Raw genomic sequence first — 19,640 nt, forward strand, 5'->3', positions numbered from 1 at the left:
CACTATTAACTGCAACAATTTTGTCCTGATATGTCATTTTCTTTTATATCATATGTCATTTTCTCTTTTTTAATAGTTATCATTTTATTTTAGAACATTAGTGTTATTCAAAATACGTGTTGTTTTAAAAATGTTAAAGTCGTTTAGACGGTGAAATTATTGCCTAAGATAAATTTTCAATTATATGGTATAAACAACGTATTTTCAAATTGCATGTTTTTATACAATGCTCTGAAATTGTCACGCGAATCAACAGTTAACTAAATTACATGAATAGAGAAATTTTCAAAAGCAAAATAAACCGTGTTAATTCTTTACTGTTAGCAAGGCATATGAAGCTGGCTTGTAAATTTAGTTGCGTGTCTACAGTAATAAGTGAGACACCAAATTTCCATACTAAGATAAAAATTTGAAATAAGTGTCAAATAATAACTTCAGATTACAGGAAGTTGATAAATGACAGATCAGCAGGAGAAATTCCAGTTTATCTTTTGTAAATATAAAATATTGGAATACCGTTTGCAAATTTGCACGCATGCCGTTCCGTTGTGTTTTTTTAAATGTTGTTTTTTTGTGTTGACAAAAACTATAATAATAACAAAAATAATATTAATGATAAGTCGATAAATTATTGTATGCACACTGAAGAAGCTTATCTTATTACGATTATTTCACGAAAATATGTATTTCCACTTTTAAAACCTTTAAGCAAATACAGGCAATAATTCCATTTGTACCAATGCTTTAACATTTAACAAACCTCTTATAATTATGATCAAGTTTAAAAACATCCTGTATATGAAACGGTCAAAATCTTTTTACAGTGATTTATTATTACACATGTACGTTTAAATATCTATATAGTGACCTCAAGATTATGGATAATCTATAATAATGTTTTATTTACTATGATATTGTTAAGAGACAGTTTGAATTTGTTAATCAATAATCTGTCTCGGAGCCAAATGAGTACAAAATAACGACTTTCTTTCTAATTTGTTAAAATCACAAAGGGAATGATGTCACCTGATACTGATTAATATTAAATGTACACACCAATTTCATTGATTGATTGGTATTTTGGTAAGGCATTTAAGCAGTACAAAGACAAAAAAATGCCTTTGATTTACACAAACATAATGTCATTTCAGACAATCAAATTGAATAAACAACAATACAATTATTTATATTGGAGGCAAAAAGAATAAATCATTCCTTTGCTGAGGCAACTGTTGAACACAGTATGATATCCCGAAACTCGTTTACCAATACTGCAATGCAAGCATTGATAGTGTATGCGATAGTGTTTGGTTTTCTCCCCGTCACATATCTCATACTAACTGTATATATTTGACGGATGATCTGACTTTGCCTCACAATTATCTGGACTATCACAGATTAAACATAAAATCGCAGAATACTTATTCAATCAAAGATGAGATACAACTGTAATACAAAAATTGGTTTAGAAATAAAATGTAAGTTGTTTTATATTTTGATTTTCATGTTTTATATTGTAATATTAAAACATTTTTGACATCAATGCTGTGAATTGTTTGTCATCAGCGTGTAACATACATTGTAATTTTTAAAATAAATTAAATGAAACAAACATTCTGTAACATATCTTATGATAAATATTGTTCACCGATACTGAATTAATATGTATGTCAAAAATGGATGATTGTTTTATTTCAATACATTTGTAAAGCATCTAACATCAAATTCGTTCTAATGAAATGATATATGTTGTAACAGTTTATAATCAAAAGATTCATCTTACAGTTGAAATGAGATTTTTCTTTTCATTTTGTTATAATCATACCGCGAAAAAGAATTCTACATAGAGCTCTTCAGTATCATAGTTTTACGTTAAAACTTTATTATTTATATTTTGTTTGATACTTGTTTTTGACAATTTTAAGTAGACCATATAACTGATCAGAATCAAAGGCGGATTTCAGATTATTATGTGATAAACTATATCTATTCTGGGTGCATACATATATTTTAAAGTATGATACTTAATCATGTCCTATAAATGCTTCAATTTTATTTCTCAGAAGCTATTTGTTTGGGTGTCCCGTTATATTTTCCAAACATTTGCTCATTGGCCAAGTACCTTAGCAATTTGTTTGGCTACTTTTGCTTTTGCATTTAGCACTACTTTCTTTAGGCAATAAGCGTCTAACATGCTTTAGAACAATTATTAAAAACATTATAACACTAAACTTTGCCCTTTTCACAGAAGCCAACGAATATTCGTTTCTGGGGCATAACTGTGCCTATGACATGTTTTGTGTGTTTTATAGTGAAAAAATCCTACACTAATTTCATTTAGTAAGTTAATGTTATATAATCACGAAAAGATCAAAATGATGTTCAGCGGCTTTTTGAAAATGACTTGTCAAGATTGCGAGGATGATGTTTTCAACAACAAATGTTCATTTGAATGTTTTAGGAATTTTTGTTGATATTTCAACAACAATGCATTGAAAACGTTTTTGATGTTGAGCAAAATCTAAAATAATTAAGAAGTTTCACAAATTATTTGTAAAAGATGTTTGTATTTGTTTTGAACATGACGAAACATACATTTTGTCTACTGTTATCTTTGAATATGTATAACCCCGTCAATCTTTCATACTTTTGTTTTCCCTCAGGCATTTATATTAGGTTTCCTGTTAAACAGAATGTAATATGTCGAGGAAAGATTTCCAATACCGCTTAGAAGTGTAATGAAGTCTTATGTCATGGTTTACTGAACTGCCGTATTTGCTGACGATTACCGGGGATTTGTATCCTACGGGGGAATATAGCTTAAGGATTATGCATTTATTCATTACAATGCTATACTTTTATCCTAATTTAAAAGCATTGTTTCAAACTATACAACCTTTGAGAATCATATACCAACGTATCCATTCTGTTAGCTGCACATATAAACATATATACATCTATAGAGTTTGTTTGTGAAACCTGTATGTCTTTCATTCTTTTTAAGTGTGTCTTTGGTTACATACTAAATAGAGTAATGTTAGCTTCGTATACATCTTTACTATTTTGAAGTACTGCGTTCTTTAAATATAAGCGATTCGAAGTTTATTTTATATTGTCTTGTCTATTTCATGCTTTTTATTTCGAAATTTAGTGTACGCCAATATTTCAACACATGCTTTACAATTGACAACCCACTTTTTCTTCAACTCATAATTCATGTTAATCGTGTAGAAAAAAAGAAAAATAATAACTTCCAGATTGAGACGTGTTAATGGAAGTGAAAGAATATGAGAAATTACTGAAGCAAATACCATGTACGACGATATTCTTGAAATGTTTCTTTGAATATTGAGACATAACCATTAATACTACTAAAAGAGATTTCAAAAATTATTCACGACGTGTTGTAAATTATTTCGTGTACTTGACAGAATAAAACAAAGAGCACAGCATACATAAACATGGAGATGTACACTGACTGAACGCCTAATTGACTTAAGGTCGACCAATGAAAGTTACAACTTAGTTAAAAGTATATACACTCAACTCATAAAAAATAACTTTTAGAGGTGATTAAACTCAAACATCATATTTTGTAAATATGTAAGTGTAATTATTGCATGTATTGTTGATAATTCTGAAATCATTTAAATACGTTTTCTTTTATGAAGCTACAAGATACTTCCTTTCCTTGTTATTTCTGAATTAACGCCGATTTCCTCACATGTTTTGGTCATATCTTTACAGCCGGTCAACTTTACCGCTTTCCTGGACAGCTTACTACGTATAACAAAATCTCAGATTCTCTACATGTTTGCTGAATCCGTAGTGGGAGACAAATGACCATTTTACTCAATGTTCGAAAGAAATGATTACGTTTCGTCTGAGGATCGAACAAGCGACCTCTGAATTACATATGACATGCATGATGCCCCCCACATTTAGCTAAGCTATCGAACTTAATTCAATCCACCAAAACGTGTTTAATATCCCCTGATTTAAGTTAATGACTTGTTTGATATTTTCCAGAAATGGTTGCAGCAATTTGATAACGACAGAGAGTAGGAAAAAGACGTCAAACGGAGAGGACACTCCACTTGCGCGATAAATATTGAACACTTGTGATATATGATCCGATGTGAATTAAGCGAAATTACATTGACAGTAGAATAACAATAGAGATGTGCGTTTATTGAGTGGAAAAAATAATAACTGGAGTCAACCTGACGGAAATATGGTAGTAACCACTAGTGTCGTCGCATAACAAATCAGTATTGGATAATAAACTACATACTTATGAAAGGAAAGTTGTGTCATCCATTGTTGCAACGGAAATAATGATGGTGGGCTGAATTTATGATGACAATAGATATATTAATAAATGCCAACATTTGCCGGAATGTTTTGTAGAGTCGAATTAGACTCAGACTTGATCGATTCTAATGAATGCTTTCAGAAAACTAGACTAATAAAAAGGATAAAAATACGATTTTAAGTGATAAAACTCGAAAGTTTGACTTAGCATTTACTTGAAAATTAAAATAAAGGGAAAGTATTCGACATTTAGTGAGTTAATTAGCTCTCATTCAGTAAAAAAAGAAAAGTAAAATAAAAGCTGTGAAAAAGTAATTTGCCTTAAGCGAGGTTTATTATCCAGAGGAATATAGAATTTTTCTCGAGCAACTTTTGTTGTCAGAATGAATTTTACTACACCAGCCTCAGGAAGGAGTGACATGACTTTACTTGATTCATTGAGTAGTTGGTACAGTAACTGTCATGGGTACATCAGTTTGATTATCTGTGCCATTGGAATACCTCTTAACATAATAAATGTTGTTGTACTTACCAGAAGGAAAATGCACACGCCTATCAATTTCATTCTCACATGTCTCGCTATCTCAGATATGGCTACAATGATAACTTATGTGCCTTTTGCCTACCATTTTTATTGTGAATATTCAGCTAATACAATTTCGACTGGGAAGAATAGTTTCGAATGGATGAATTTCCTGCTGATCCATCTTAATTTCTCGGCTACTGCTCATACCATATCAATATGGCTTGCTGTCGCTTTAGCTATGATCCGTTTCCATCAAATTCATTCTCCAGCAAAGGGAAATCTAACGCGCATGCGCAGAATTATACGAGCTAGAATGATAGTCGGAATTATAGTTGTATTCTCTGTCACAATTATGATACCGAACTATTTAAGTGTAAAATTGGAGCAGTATCGACGACGGGACAACACGACAATGTACATATTTGAAGAGTGGCACCTAGGCACCGACCAAGCCAAGCCAATCAAGATGATAGCACTGATACTGTATAGTGTATTAGCAAAGTTAGTACCCTGTGTTATGATAATTATCTATGGTGGACTTCTTCTACGAACACTACGTAAAACAATGTTACACCAGAGACATCTGTCATCAACAGGAGCATGTTTGAACCCACAAAGAAGTAATGATCCGGCAAGAACGACAACTATGTTGCTTATAGTCATTGTTTTGTTTCTGTTAACCGAGTTACCACAAGGCATTTTGATAATGTGTTGTATTTTCATAAAGAACTTCTTTGAAAAAACATATATCCCACTAGGTGATATCATGGACATAATTGCACTTATTAACAATGGAATCAATTTCGTTTTATACTGTACAATGAGTCGGGAGTTCAGGTTGACGTTCATAGACGTATTTTGCTCGCCGCTTCTGAAAATTGAGAAACCGAATTCACATGCCTCAACTGTTATTTGTCACAAGAAATTGCAAAATAGTACTCTGTAGAATAATTGATGACGGAAATTCAAACTCATGATCCTACCATTATTGTTTTGAAAACATATCATCGAATTAATATAACGAAACGGGAAAATTGAACAAACATTTGTGATCAATATATGATACGCGGTTTTAAAAATTTTATGTACTCATTATTATTCAGCTGTTCTTTCATTTATTTATTTTTCATGCTTTAAGAAGAATAGAGAACATCTCAAAATCAGTGACTAATAAAGTTTTATCTAAAACAAGTTTGACATTAATGTATTTATGAATGCGGAATGCAATATGTTTTGACAAGGCATATAGAATATTTTTCATGTGCATCGATATTTAAATTAATGAAATATTTCCAAATGATATATTGCAAACAGGAAGAAATGTTATGTAAATATATGAATATAAAAAGAAATTATCATTACTTAGTATAACAATTAAGAATCACAAATTGTTCTTGCATGTATCATAAAGTATCAAACAGTTTAAGAATATATACATGTATATATACAAAATAGATTGTAAAACGTTATGGAAAGTGTGTTTTGATGATTAAAAAAAAGATAAATGAGATTTTATTTCAATGATACCTACAGAAAGAAGTTATAGTTGTCGTCTGCATCATTAATAATAAAAAACACGTGCCTGGAGAGGTCAGTCAGCGAATTTCATTTAGTTTGTTAACTGCTTGTATTACTTTGCTAACAATAAATCGTAAAACATAATTATTAGTTTAGTAAACACATATTTCATGTTTAACATGACGTATATGATTTTCTCCCAATATATTGTCCATACTAAAAATGTTTATCAAATTCAGTACTTTCAGATTTTTGAAATTGTATTTAATAGAATGTAATATATTCTAACTTTTTTGAGTTTTTTAATCTGCATTTCCTTCATAGGAAATCGACTTTCAGTTGCAGGATCGTCAGAGACTAAACGAGCCTTTTAAAGTTTCTGGTTTATTTCCCTCATTCATACATGAAGCAGCCTTTTGAAATTACATTTAAATTGGTGTCTTGGATAATTGTAACACTAATTTGATACATTTTGTAGGGGTTGCTATTGGCAAATTGAATATTCTAGCAACATTGAAAATAGAGAATGAATCATTTACTAGAAATATTCTTGTATCATAAGATAGTGTGAAAAAAGACCTTGATTAAAAGTTGGTTTCTTTCAATCAAAAACATACATCTTCTGTTTTTATCAGTTTGAAATGCATCTACTTTTTATCTGTGAAATAAATATAACATCGACGTATCCAACCTAATTTTCTTTCTGTTTATATTATTTTGGGAAACTAGCGAACTGACTATAGTAGATATTTCCAACAATTCTACAAATGTATTTATCGACTGTATGTTCATAATATTCATTAAAATGACATACAATAAATCAAATGATCACTCTATTCATTCAATAGAGCTGTGCCAAATTAATAAGTTAGTAGTTTAAGAAGTGTACAAATGCACGAGAAAGTCATGTATTTTATTACTAGGGTTCACGTTACAACGCACAGAGCTGATCACGACATAAAATATTTTATGTATATAAATTATCACATAATCCATTAATTGTTGCAAAAAGCGTATTAAAAATAATTATTTTTTCGAATAGTAAACATTCAATTGAACAAATAAATAAATGGGTCTCTGTAAATCAAAGTATAAATGAAAGTAATAAATTATTCTAAATCAAAGATTAACATAAAATATGATTTTGTCATACGAAGGTCCGCAGAATACTTTAAGTCTTACATGTATCTTATTTATACATGTATTTAATATATTGTTCTTATCAAAATGTTCGTTTACAATATCTTTATTCTAAATTAATGTCATGAAAAGGACACTTGAAGATGCATTCCGAACGTAAAATGTTGTCTTTTCATAACTAATACAGTCAAACATGTGATAAAAACAACCTCCGTTTAAAGACCACCCTGTAAAAAAGAGAACATTTTTTGACAAATCTTCACTGATAAAAACAAAACTGAGTACAGTCCAAGAAAAGATCACTAGTCTATAAAGGTCATGTATGCTTTCTCCTTTGGATGGCTTTAAATCACAGGTTTGACGGTACATTTCAATAATAACTAACCGAATAATTTCATCATTAATTTGTAAATTATTTCTTTTATCAAAGGCAAGTTAATAACCTATGTAATAACATTCACTTTTTATTATGGACATTCTTCGCAACCCATTTGGCTGGTGTTTAAAAAAGGAAACATTATGTGTCTTTGTTCTAAAAAATGAATGACCTGAAACACAATGACCGGCAATTGATTGAAGTTATATATTCATTCATTGTTAAACACAAAAAATGTCAAGTAGAATAAGATGTTAGTGTAACAATAAGAGCTATGACTGTAACAATTGATAAATTGTATTAATTAGTGAATGACAGACAGGTCTCGAATTATCTGTTAGCTTCTCCCACTGACTATTTGTTCCAATATGTAACAAAGAAATTGTTATTCAAGACTAGAACAAACTTCTCATACATTAATCTTAAGTCAACTTAATATCATAAATGCACATATCCATCTTTCAATCTAGATTATACCATTGAGAAGGAAAATTTTAAAATAAGTATTGACTGATATAAGAACAGTGCAGACCATGCTTATCCATGCACGGTGATCGTGGTCTGCACCGATCGCATTGATAATTTCAGTCAAAACCAGCAGGCTGAAGGTTAAATAATAGAAATTTAGGAACATTAAACTATTTAGTTTAGTTAATTGTAGATCAATCTACCTTCCAAAAAAATAAAGTATAAAAACATTAAGTTTAACGTCGTTATGTTGAAACTAATTCAAGGCCATTTAATATCATCATTATTTATCAAATGCAGTTTTATTTATATATTATGTTACAGTTTTCGAAATAATTCTTATTGGCCATATAGCGATGCCATCTTTAGTTATGTGGTCATTAGTAAAGATAATAATATACAATATATTTTTCTACTTTAATGGTAAATTATTTCACATTCAATGCCGTTTTCTTTACGTGATTACACGTACGTGCTCGTAAGCCATTATTTACACATAATTAAACGCAGTTTTGCTTTAGAAGTAAATTCGTTTTTCATCCCTTAAGTTAAATGAGCCCTGAAAAGAGAAATATGTGGTTCAGTTACGACAGTGTGGACCACTGGAATGTCATACAGAATGTCAGTTACCATTAATGTATCATAAGTGAATCGTACATAAGTGTTCCGACTATAATAATTTAATTCAGAGTTCTACTTTAAAAGAGCACCACTGAGGTGAAAACGCCTTAAATCGACCTTATATAGATCAACTGGGGCACTTATAACCGAAAATAATGAAGAAGATACTAAAGAAGTATACTAAGAATTAAATTGAAACCCGACATTAAATCTAATGCTTGTGGAAGCGTTAAGTAATTTCATTTTGTTAGGTAATTTAACATGATAATAAAAACAAATGGAGTGAGAATTTTGTACACATGTTATAGTTATAGGCTTGTATAACAATCCCGAAAATCCGGTCATGTCAAAAACCTCAGTGGAGACCTTTAAAGCAATAAAAGATTGCATTCCGAAAATATTAGACTAGATCGTTTAACCATACAACGTATTCCCACAGCTCTAAATGTTCTATATTGATCAGACAATAATTTAGCACAACTACAGTTTTTTCCCGTCCTTTCCCTTACACAATTTATCTTCATCTGTGACTTAAACCTGTCTGTTTTCAATTTATTAAAAACAAAATGAAGAATACTTAATATGTCCTAAAGTATCGATCAAGGTATATAGTAAAATAACATTTGAAACTGCCCTTTGCACAGTCTATCTGAATACATGTAAAATATTCGATATTGTTAAATAAAAAACGTCAATTGATAATAATTAATAAGAACTTAATATAATATTCTTATCGATTTTACAAGTTAGGCACATAATGTTGTTTTAATCTAGTTTAAAGATAATTATTTACGAACGCTTTACATGTTTCTTATTACACCAATTTTGATTCCGCTCCGTGTATATGATTTTGATATCATATACATGAGCACAATTGTGGCCCCTTTACGACTAGAACCTTCCACTGCATGGTTGAGAAGCAGTCACCTCAACCACTAGGCGACTTCAAGCATCAAATGACCAGAAAAATATAACAACACTGAAGTCTCATTAAATAAACAAATATAGTCGATAAAATTCTAGGTATTCTTTTGTCAATAATTTTTAAATATGGAACATCACCAGAACTGTATACCTGATTAAATCGTATATCTTTGATTGGCAGACATTAGCTGTTCTTACAGAAAATACATTATATAGCGGCGTCAAGTATGACACTCTTGCTTCATTTCTAAGCTTGCATGTAGTTTTATAGAGGCGGTAATGCTTCCGCACCATTCAGACAGAGTTAATTATAATGAGTGACCTGAAATACATTTATACCCTACCTCATGAGTTATCGGGCTATTCTTATTATGTATGTCATCACTAATTGGTATGATATATTTATGGCTTGATATTTATCTTATAGCGAAAGCTATTAGCGACAGAATATGTTTGATTTTTCGTCATTTGATTCTTGCAAATTAAATGTCATTTGTCTGCACAAAACGCTTTTTAGATTTAGAAGAAAAAACAACAGTATTTGGTATATAAGACAGATAAATTGTGGACAACATGTACAGGAATAATTTAATTTCATATGTGTACAATTATTACTTAATTACTGTCATATTTTCGATTAATTAATGAAAAAATGAAATTACATGATTGCAGCTTTTATTTAAAGTGGGCCTTTTATACGCTCACCAATGGACTAAAAATTAAACTATAACTGACTTGAATTTAATAAGAAGCGTATTTCAAAAAACCTTAGAATTGCATCAAGTGTAATTAAAAGGTTATTATTTTGCAGATATAATTTCTGCCCCGTAAATATTCAACATTTGACATTATTCTAAGCATCATTACACATAATTATGGTTTATAATATGATATTAAAACAGTGACACAAACTTATAAAGTAATCCCACGCATAGAAATATATAGTTGTCGTTTTAATTCAATATATTTTCAATATAATAAGCACTTTAAATCAAATTGAATAAAACATGACCTTTAAGCTCAATTTTATTTCTGTTACAAAAATTTAAAATCAAATTCATATTTATCTATAATTCAGTTTTAATATGTTTACACGATTAATACAGCGAACTTCTGCTACTATCAATATTGATCATTTCATTTAAAAGGGAAGGTTAAGATTTATGATAACTCCGTTTTAGACATGGTATAATAAGACCTGCATGTCACGATTTTGTCGGCTGACATTGAAACAAACATGCGCATATTTTCCTTTTGACATTAACTACACGATTTCATGATCATACGATTCTTAGAGGATAGGCAAAATATCCGGATTTACATACTTTTAAAACTAAATAAGATAAATAGAATTAAATAAGCTTCCTTTTTAAAGCTATGTTTCTTTTATCTAAATTGAATTGTACCACAAAAGAACTGTTCACTGGGGGTGATTTTACACTTTTCTTTGACAGTATTATTTTTTAATATGTTTACTGCACAAAATCATCCATTAATTTGTAACCTCGAGGAAGTAAAGTTAATTCAAAATTTAAAAGTCATGTACTATTAAACTGATAATAAATCACATCTTAGTTACTTATGTCCAATATTTTTCAAATTATTTTATATTACATAGAAATATGATTACATAGAAATATGAAACAGCATTCCAGTAATAAACGTACATGTTTTGTGATTAACTCAATAATATGTTAACATATGATACTCGTATAATTATAAAATTATAAAAGTTAAATTCTGCTTAAGCCTGTGCTAGGGGCGTGGACGGTAACTCGCCGCTTCCAGTACCGGCTATGAACAGGCTTAACCAAACCGAGCTGCAACATTTTCAATTTTGTCGTTTAGGAAGTTCTTTAGAGATTCTGTTTTTCCTTATTTATTATATAATTAAATGTTTTAATTACATTTGTTCCGGCTGCCGCCCCACATTGTTCAGTAATTACCAACCATTTCTGAATATGTGGTAAGAGAAAAGGGTCTATTAGACTCATAGTTAGATCAGCGACTCGATAACAAATTCAAAAATGATTCAGTACCTGTAATTTCATATTGGCATACCATGCCCATTTCAAATTAACTCCACTGCAGTAAATTGGCATATTATTGTTGTTGTTGGGTAATTAAAAACAAATAGTTTGGTAACATTTCATTCACCTTTTAATTTTGTGTTATACATTTTCCTAATGGCACAAATAAATCACTATTCCACATATTCAGCGACTGTAACAGTAGTTTGTTTGTTTGTTTTTGTTTTGTTTACGGCACACTGACCAATTACTTGTCATCATATTTTTGTTTCTAGTTATATACTTCAAGGGACTTTATAACAAATAATTTGCTAGAAAAGAAGAGAAAAGAAAAATTACTGACATTGCAATAAAATATATAAAAAAGAAAAGAAAATGAAAATATGCAAGAATTCAAGGGCTCTTTAAATTTAAAGTTTGGCTAATCAAAATTTAGTTGATCAACAAATAAGCACTTTAATAAATCATGGTCGTTGATTATATTTATTTATTTATGTTTATCCACTTAATACATGTCTTTCCACTCCTTTCATCGCCGTCGTTCACTCTCCTTATTTTAATTAGGTGCCTTCAGAGTACCTACTAGTGTGTCTGGGTTGTGTCGGGGTTGTGTTGTATTGAAATATTTCCTGAAATGACTTAGTTATGGACCGCAAACAAAGTTGGGACGGTCGGTCGCTGCAAACACCTCATGCTTCATTTGGGATGGGGCATGAACATAGAATAGTATCTCCAAAAGAACGCCAAAATGGGCACAATTAACATAATGCAGGCTTGGTTTGATTGAGGAAAAGTAAACCATTGTAGATTCCTTCAATAAAGCAAGTACATTGTTTCAGGAAAGCACAAAATCACCAAAAGAAGCACATTTGACAAATTAGAAAATGTCCAGACAGCGAATATAGTGTTAGATATCATCCCTCGAGTATCAGTAGGAAATGGATTGTACTATATCGAATTTAATGTTATCAGTCAAGCGATATAACAGTTCGTGAGTCTAGACCAAATCGTTTTCTGTAGCAGTTTCAACGGATATTGAAGAAACTAAAAATTAATTGGATGTTTTTTCCTTACAGGGCTTAAAATAACTCGCTTTTTGTATTTCACTTACAATACCGAGTGTATACCCAATATCTGTTTGGGAATGATTCATCGCATAATAAAGAAACTAAAAATTACTTGCATGTATATCATCTTGCAAATCTAGAAAATTACAATTTCCATATTTATCGTTCATTTTATTAATTTTCATCGTTAATTACCTTGTAGGTTTCTATGAATTTCTATTTTTTAATGGTTTATAATGTCATACCATCCGTTTTTTGTTTTGTTTTTGCCCGTGTACCCTGTCATGTTTCGTGTCCTGATAGTCTCCTTGCCGGTGGTCCTGTGTTGGGGTTTGCTTTCATTAAGTGCCGCCCTTCCATGTTGATCTTGTTTTTCTTTTTTCTTAATACATTTCCTTGACAATTAGAGTTGCTGCCATTAAGACAATTCTTTTCTTTCTATTCATTGTATTAATATGTCTCGAAATGTCGAAATTATAAATCATGAGACTCCAGAGATAAGAATCTTTCAAGTTTACTTCCTTAAAGGGCCAAAGATAAGCAGATTCTGTCTTGTCTGCACGATAGAAGCTTTATCTTTTATTTGATTTAAAGCAGTCTTGCACAGAACTTGCATCAGTAGTAAATTATAATTCCTTTATCAAAACTGCCTTATATAATTATGACAAATTTAGCCAAAGAAGATTTGCCTTGTCTGCACGATACCATACTCATTTAATGTGATCAATTGCAAACTTGCGAAGATCCTGCACCAAGGTTGATATCAATTACTGATCCCCTTCAGAGAGCAAATATGCGCATATTTTGATTTACTTGCATTGCAACTGTTTCATCGACAAAAAACTTTCCCAACGAATTTTTTATTTCCCCATCCATTTGCTTCTCACCTTTTTTATACTGAAATTTTGTTCCAGCCTTTTATCAACCCAATACGTATATTTATAGTGTTTGGTGCAATATGTTTTGTCATGTGTCTTGTTTTACGCCGACTTTTGAAATAGAAAATCATTATTATGACGCATTTGAATCAAATTTTAATTAAGCATACTATTGACAACATAAAAGTGATCAAACAGAATATGTCAGGTGATTAAATATATTAATGTTTAAATGTAATATGTACGGAAGAGCATTAGTGCCAGGTGTATGTTTTTTATTAACTCGAAATTTTGAGTTACTAACTCGAAATTTCGACTTACTTATCTAGAAATTTCGACTTAGTAACTCGAAATTTCGACTTAGTAACTCGAAATTTCGAGTTACTTATCACGAAATTTCGACTTAGTAACTCAAAATTTCGACCTACTAGCCCGAAATTTCGACTTATTAACTCGAAATTTCGACATACTAAGTCGAAATTTCGAGTTACTTATCTCGAAATTTCGACTTAGTATCTCGAAATTTCGACTTAGTAACTCGAAATTTCGACTTATTAACATTACAAGAATGGCCAAAGTTATTAGTTAGATGATATAAGATATAGTAGGGAGTGCCGTTGAACGATGGAGATGGAGGAACGGGTGCCTGGACAAAAACTTTTGAAATGAAACTTAAACTTAGTAATGGCATGTACACACCCGACCTAAAAAACACAAGGCTTCCTTTAATTTGAACGTTCAGGCGTTCTTCACACGTTGAATTGTATCCCATCTGTTCGAACATATCTTTTCGCTAACTATATTCTTCTCATCCCTGTGAATAAAACGATCCTATATTTCACGTGTGGGACATCTGAGGAAAGTATCGCGGCGTGGCCAAAATAGGGCGTGCTGAGGCCTTTGTCAAAATTGTTGGACTGACTATATTTCTTGTAAAATCGGATGCTTTTATATTATTCCAATCATATATATAACAACAAGTTCCACTTTTATCAACTTTTATCAACACAATATGAATCAAAGTATTAGTAAATAATGAATAATGTTACAAAAACATTATTAGTATAAAGAAACGTGACAGACTAACTGGCGTATACACGCCATTTAAAACTTATTTAACACGTGATATTGCAGTTTACAATAGGGTAGATTTTGGACTTGTTGTTTCTCCACATGATGGTTGTATGTGTGCTTAAGAAAAAGAAACATCCAGTTAACACGGAAATGTGCAAAGTGTGATTATACACCCCCCCTCCTCCACAATAAGCGAAACATATGGACAATTTGACCCTATTAAATTGCTCTGTCAAATAAATGTTGAAGGTGCTCTATCAATGTGCAACAGCTACACACTAAAGAAAGTATCTTGAATTCAATCCTTGCTTTCACCGGCAACCAATGAAAGTCGTGCAATGTAAGTCGAAATTTCGAGTTACTAAGTCGAAATTTCGAGTTAATAAGTCGAAATTTCGAGTTATTAAGTCGAAATTTCGAGATAAGTAACTCGAAATTTCGAGTTACTAAGTCGAAATTTCGAGTTACTAAGTCGAAATTTCGGATTAGTAAGTCGAAATCTCGAGTAAGTAACTCGAAATTTTGAGATAAGTAAGTCGAAATTTCGAGTTAGTAACTCGAAATTTCGAGTTAATAAAAAACATACACTTGGCACTAATGCACTTCCGTAAATATGCAAGTGTCCGCGTATTTTTGACAAGACCTCGTATTATAGATATTTTGACAAACATGCAGAAATGTATCGTGATAGTAAACTTTTTTAATTTAATGTTATATACTCTAATTTTTCTGTAGAAACACTACTAAAGTAATTAATTTGTAAGTTAACTTTCAAGTATGTGGTAAGTCATATGAACATCGAATATGCGGATGTTTATAAATAAAATAATTAATTCCGTGTTAAGAATATGGGTTCTGCCTTAGCTGTTAGCTGATGCTAAAGATGGTGCAAGGGAAGAAGTTTGCATTTACCACTGTTGATCATGGGGCATTTTGTGAAGTTTGAATTATTTCGTGGTTGCTTTAATCTTATAAGTAATAATTATGCAATGCATTTTTTTTTCAATTATTTAAAAACTATTTTCCACAAATAGTGACTGAAATCAACATACATTTTATTATGTTGTGGTGGTGACTAGAAACACCATCAATTGATGCATGTCCAGATTTTCCTCTTTTTCAGCTTTAGGTAAATCCGTGTTTGTGCACAAACAAGTTCTATTAAGATGAAAACTAACTAGATTGAAATTTTGGGAGATATCTGTGTCTTTTAATGATTGATTAATAACATTTAATTTCTCGAAAAGTCAGACACGACGTCACTTAATAAATGTTCTGTCAAATTATATAATGGTGATGCACTTAAAACTAAAAATCAACGTAGCTTTCCCGGGGGTAAACCTTTATGGAAGTCAATGTACATTTAGATTTTATGGTAAAAATGCCACTTATGTGTAAATTACAAAGATATATTCTTCAGTGTGGATGATATTGTTTTTACTGACTTTCCCAGACATATGGGTCTTCGTCGATAGATAAAAATGGTTTATGAAAGTACAAAATATTTAAAAGAAATGCTATGTAAGAACTTTGAAAAAAGAAGAAAGAAGAAATTTCTTAAGAACTCCAAAATTGGCAAATTTGAATATCTTGCAAGCTCAATATGATTGGGACTGGGTAACTGATTTCGAGCATGGTGTTTAATAGTCATTTTGGGACTGGGTAACTAATCTCGGACATGGTGTTTAATAGCCATTTTGGTACTGGGTAACTGATCTCGAACATGGTGTTTAATAGTCATTTTGGGACTGGATAACTAATCTCGGACATGGTGTTTAATAGTCATTTTGGTACTGGATAACTAATCTCGGACATGGTGTTTAATTGATCTCGGACACGGTGTTTAATTGTCGTTTTTCTCTCATCACTGATTCCTTTTTCTTTCTTTTTTTGGGGGGGGGGGGGGGGCTGGTTACGTCTCATCGACACAGTATAGGTCATATCGCGACGTTCCAGCTTTACTGGTAATAAAGTGGGATAAATAGTCGCTCATTGTAACGAATTAGGTAATTACTTATTAGTTATCCAGGAATGCCGATTAGGTGAATCGACCGTCGAGATGTGACCAAATATGTGTTCAAATTGTCGTAAGAACAAAAGCGAACAAAATTCTGGAAAAGCAGGCAATATTTTTGTTCATAATTAGCCTGATCATCTAATCATTTATTTTATCATAACTGTAACAGTTATATTGTTTCCAGTTTCACTCTCCGTAAAATTTTCAGTTTGTCGATAATATTTGCATTAAGAAAACGATTTATCCAAGTAGTAAATATTATCGAGTAAAATTCACTTCAGAACCTTTTGACACTAAAATACCGATCGACAACTTTTTCTTACTAATTTAGCGTTCTTTATAGTCGGGTGGCTCCAATCTTCCTCATTTGAATACTGGTTTATCACTCTTAAGATATTTTGCCTGCTTTTTAATTTTGCCATTTCATAAACAATCTGTGATATGCAGGCTTCATACTCTGAAACCCTTTCAAAATTGCATTTTATTTAGTTTCGCCCATTGTTTTTTTCGTTTAGGCCACACGCATTTGTTTTTCTTTCCTTTAGGCCCATACGCAGCTTATCAAAGAATGACACGAACGTGTCACATTGAATGTTCGTTACATGATGACCCTCGTGAATGTTTCAAGATTAAAACAATTCATGTTAAATTCTGTTTACCGGTGCTATGTGGCAAGGACGGTATTTTGCAATTACCACTACCGTTCATAAACAGGCGCAACCAAACCGAGCCTGCACATTTTTGCCGTGATGGAGTTTCTTTAAGGATTTTGTTATATAAATGGGAAACTAAATTATAAGACTTAACTAAATGATTTTATTGATTGGTACTAACTCACTCTAGGCTAGAAAATTTTACGAAGTATGTCAAAGTGTAGTTTAACATAAACATACAAACAATACAGATACTCAGTATGGTCAAACTAAATATTCCATTTGATTAAAAAAGTACACAGCTGAACAGACAAATTATTACAGTCATAACCGTTATGTGTGTTTCTCTCTCTCGCAATGACAATAAAGTAAACGCAATTTTCTTTTCAACATAATGATATTTATGATAAATTATTGTTTTTGTTATGAGGTAACATATGTTTTTTTCTCCCAATTATTATTATTACTTATATGGCTTCATTTATCATAAATATACTGCAAAGTCGTATATAAATATAAAAGAGGCGTCTTTGTTTCCGCTCCATTCTCACCAAATAAAATATTACATCCAATCTAAAATTCTCTACCTTGTTTTCTCCTAAATCATATGTCTACAGAAACTGTAGTCGCCTTTACATAATTAGGATATAAATATAATAAACCGATCTTTATGTCCTGAAATGTCTGCACATAATACTGGATTATAAAACAAGAAATCAGTGCTGCGTTCTCTTTATATCAAATAACTATTTCTCTGGCATCTCAGTTATATGGCCTCATTGCACTTGTCAGTTATCAAAGTAATAGCTTCAGTGTAATTTACATAACTTCTGCAATTAATTTTGAAAACAATCTAGATAAATACTTAAGAGGATCATTTTCTTTAAAAACTATTGAACTAAATCACGAATTCGAAAACACATTTGTGTCTAATGCACGGTAAAAATTTTAGTTATTTTCGTCTGTTAAATGAGATATGTGCTAAAGACCATGGAAATGCAACTTAATTGTAAAATTACTGGCTTGCAGTAATTTACATTTAATTAAGAGTATTTGAAGAACAATTTACACTATTTATTATTTTACAAAGAACAATCGAACGATTAGATGTCTTGCCATCAGAAAATCATCCCAAAATACATGAATGTTCTTGTTAAAAAGCATTACATGTACAATACTTGTACTGATATAAGAACTTCTATTTAGTGTAATGTCATTGGTTTTACTCTTTTAATGCTTTTAGTTATTTCAGTTAATTAGATTTTCATAAAAAAACTGTTAAATTTGAAATAGAGAAAAACGGAATCCCTAAAACGTCAAAAAAGGAAAATGTCACAGGCTCGGTAAGTTTGTACATGTGATCATTATCTCTACACAATCATGAAAATCATCTACGCACAAAGTTATGATCTCAAAAATAATTCTTTGAAATATCTAAATGATTTTTGTACAGAAACAAGTATATAATATATTGTCATTAAATAAAGTCCAAAGTCCATGATGCTCATTATACAGTGCCCATCAAAAGTCTGGAGACAACCAACAATTTACTGATTTTTGTGTAAAATTGGCAAAATTTGTCTATAAAGTGCAGTTTTATTGTTTGAAATATAACATTACCTCCCTTTATTAACTTTTGGCAAAAAAAATGTTAAGAAAGTCATAAATTTTTTATATCTTTATGACAGACTTACAGTTTTATATATTTTTAGGTAAAACTGATAATTAAGTAGTAATTTCGAACAAAACATCTATGGTCAGTCTTGTGAATATTCCACTACAAAACAATGGTCTCGTATGCAATGGTAGGATACTACGTCATCGCGCACCTGCTAAATGCTCCCACTTGGACCATTTGTTCGTCGACTCGAAGGTAAAATACAATTTTATTATAAGAAAACGTAAGAGTATTAAAAAATCATGCAGCGCACCAAAGAATGGCTATAGTACTTGAGATAATTGTAAAAAAGATTATAGATTTATTGCCTGGTTTAGGTCTGAAAACGGGATAAGTGTTTTTCTCCGAATGCTCCC

The 19,640-nt window shown here is 31.0% G+C and overlaps 1 protein-coding gene across 1 annotated transcript; it reads left to right on the forward strand.

Moving 5' to 3' along the window:
- Window positions 1-1,316: 1,316 nt before the first annotated feature.
- LOC132756505 (G-protein coupled receptor dmsr-1-like) lies at window positions 1,317-6,264 on the forward strand. Its single transcript, XM_060747585.1, has 2 exons — window positions 1,317-1,478; window positions 4,030-6,264. Exon 2 carries the CDS (start codon window positions 4,698-4,700, stop codon window positions 5,784-5,786), a length of 1,089 nt encoding a protein of 362 aa, XP_060603568.1. The 5' UTR covers window positions 1,317-1,478; window positions 4,030-4,697; the 3' UTR covers window positions 5,787-6,264.
- The last annotated feature ends 13,376 nt before the right edge of the window (window positions 6,265-19,640 follow it).

Source organism: Ruditapes philippinarum, unplaced genomic scaffold (assembly GCF_026571515.1).
Source record: "Ruditapes philippinarum isolate M1 unplaced genomic scaffold, ASM2657151v2 ctg10149_1_1_1_1, whole genome shotgun sequence".
Classification (NCBI taxonomy): domain Eukaryota; kingdom Metazoa; phylum Mollusca; class Bivalvia; order Venerida; family Veneridae; genus Ruditapes; species Ruditapes philippinarum.

Bases quoted from the DNA above. Each gene is read 5' to 3' on its own strand.
- LOC132756505 (XM_060747585.1), top strand. From the start codon at position 4,698: ATGAATTTTACTACACCAGCCTCAGGAAGGAGTGACATGACTTTACTT.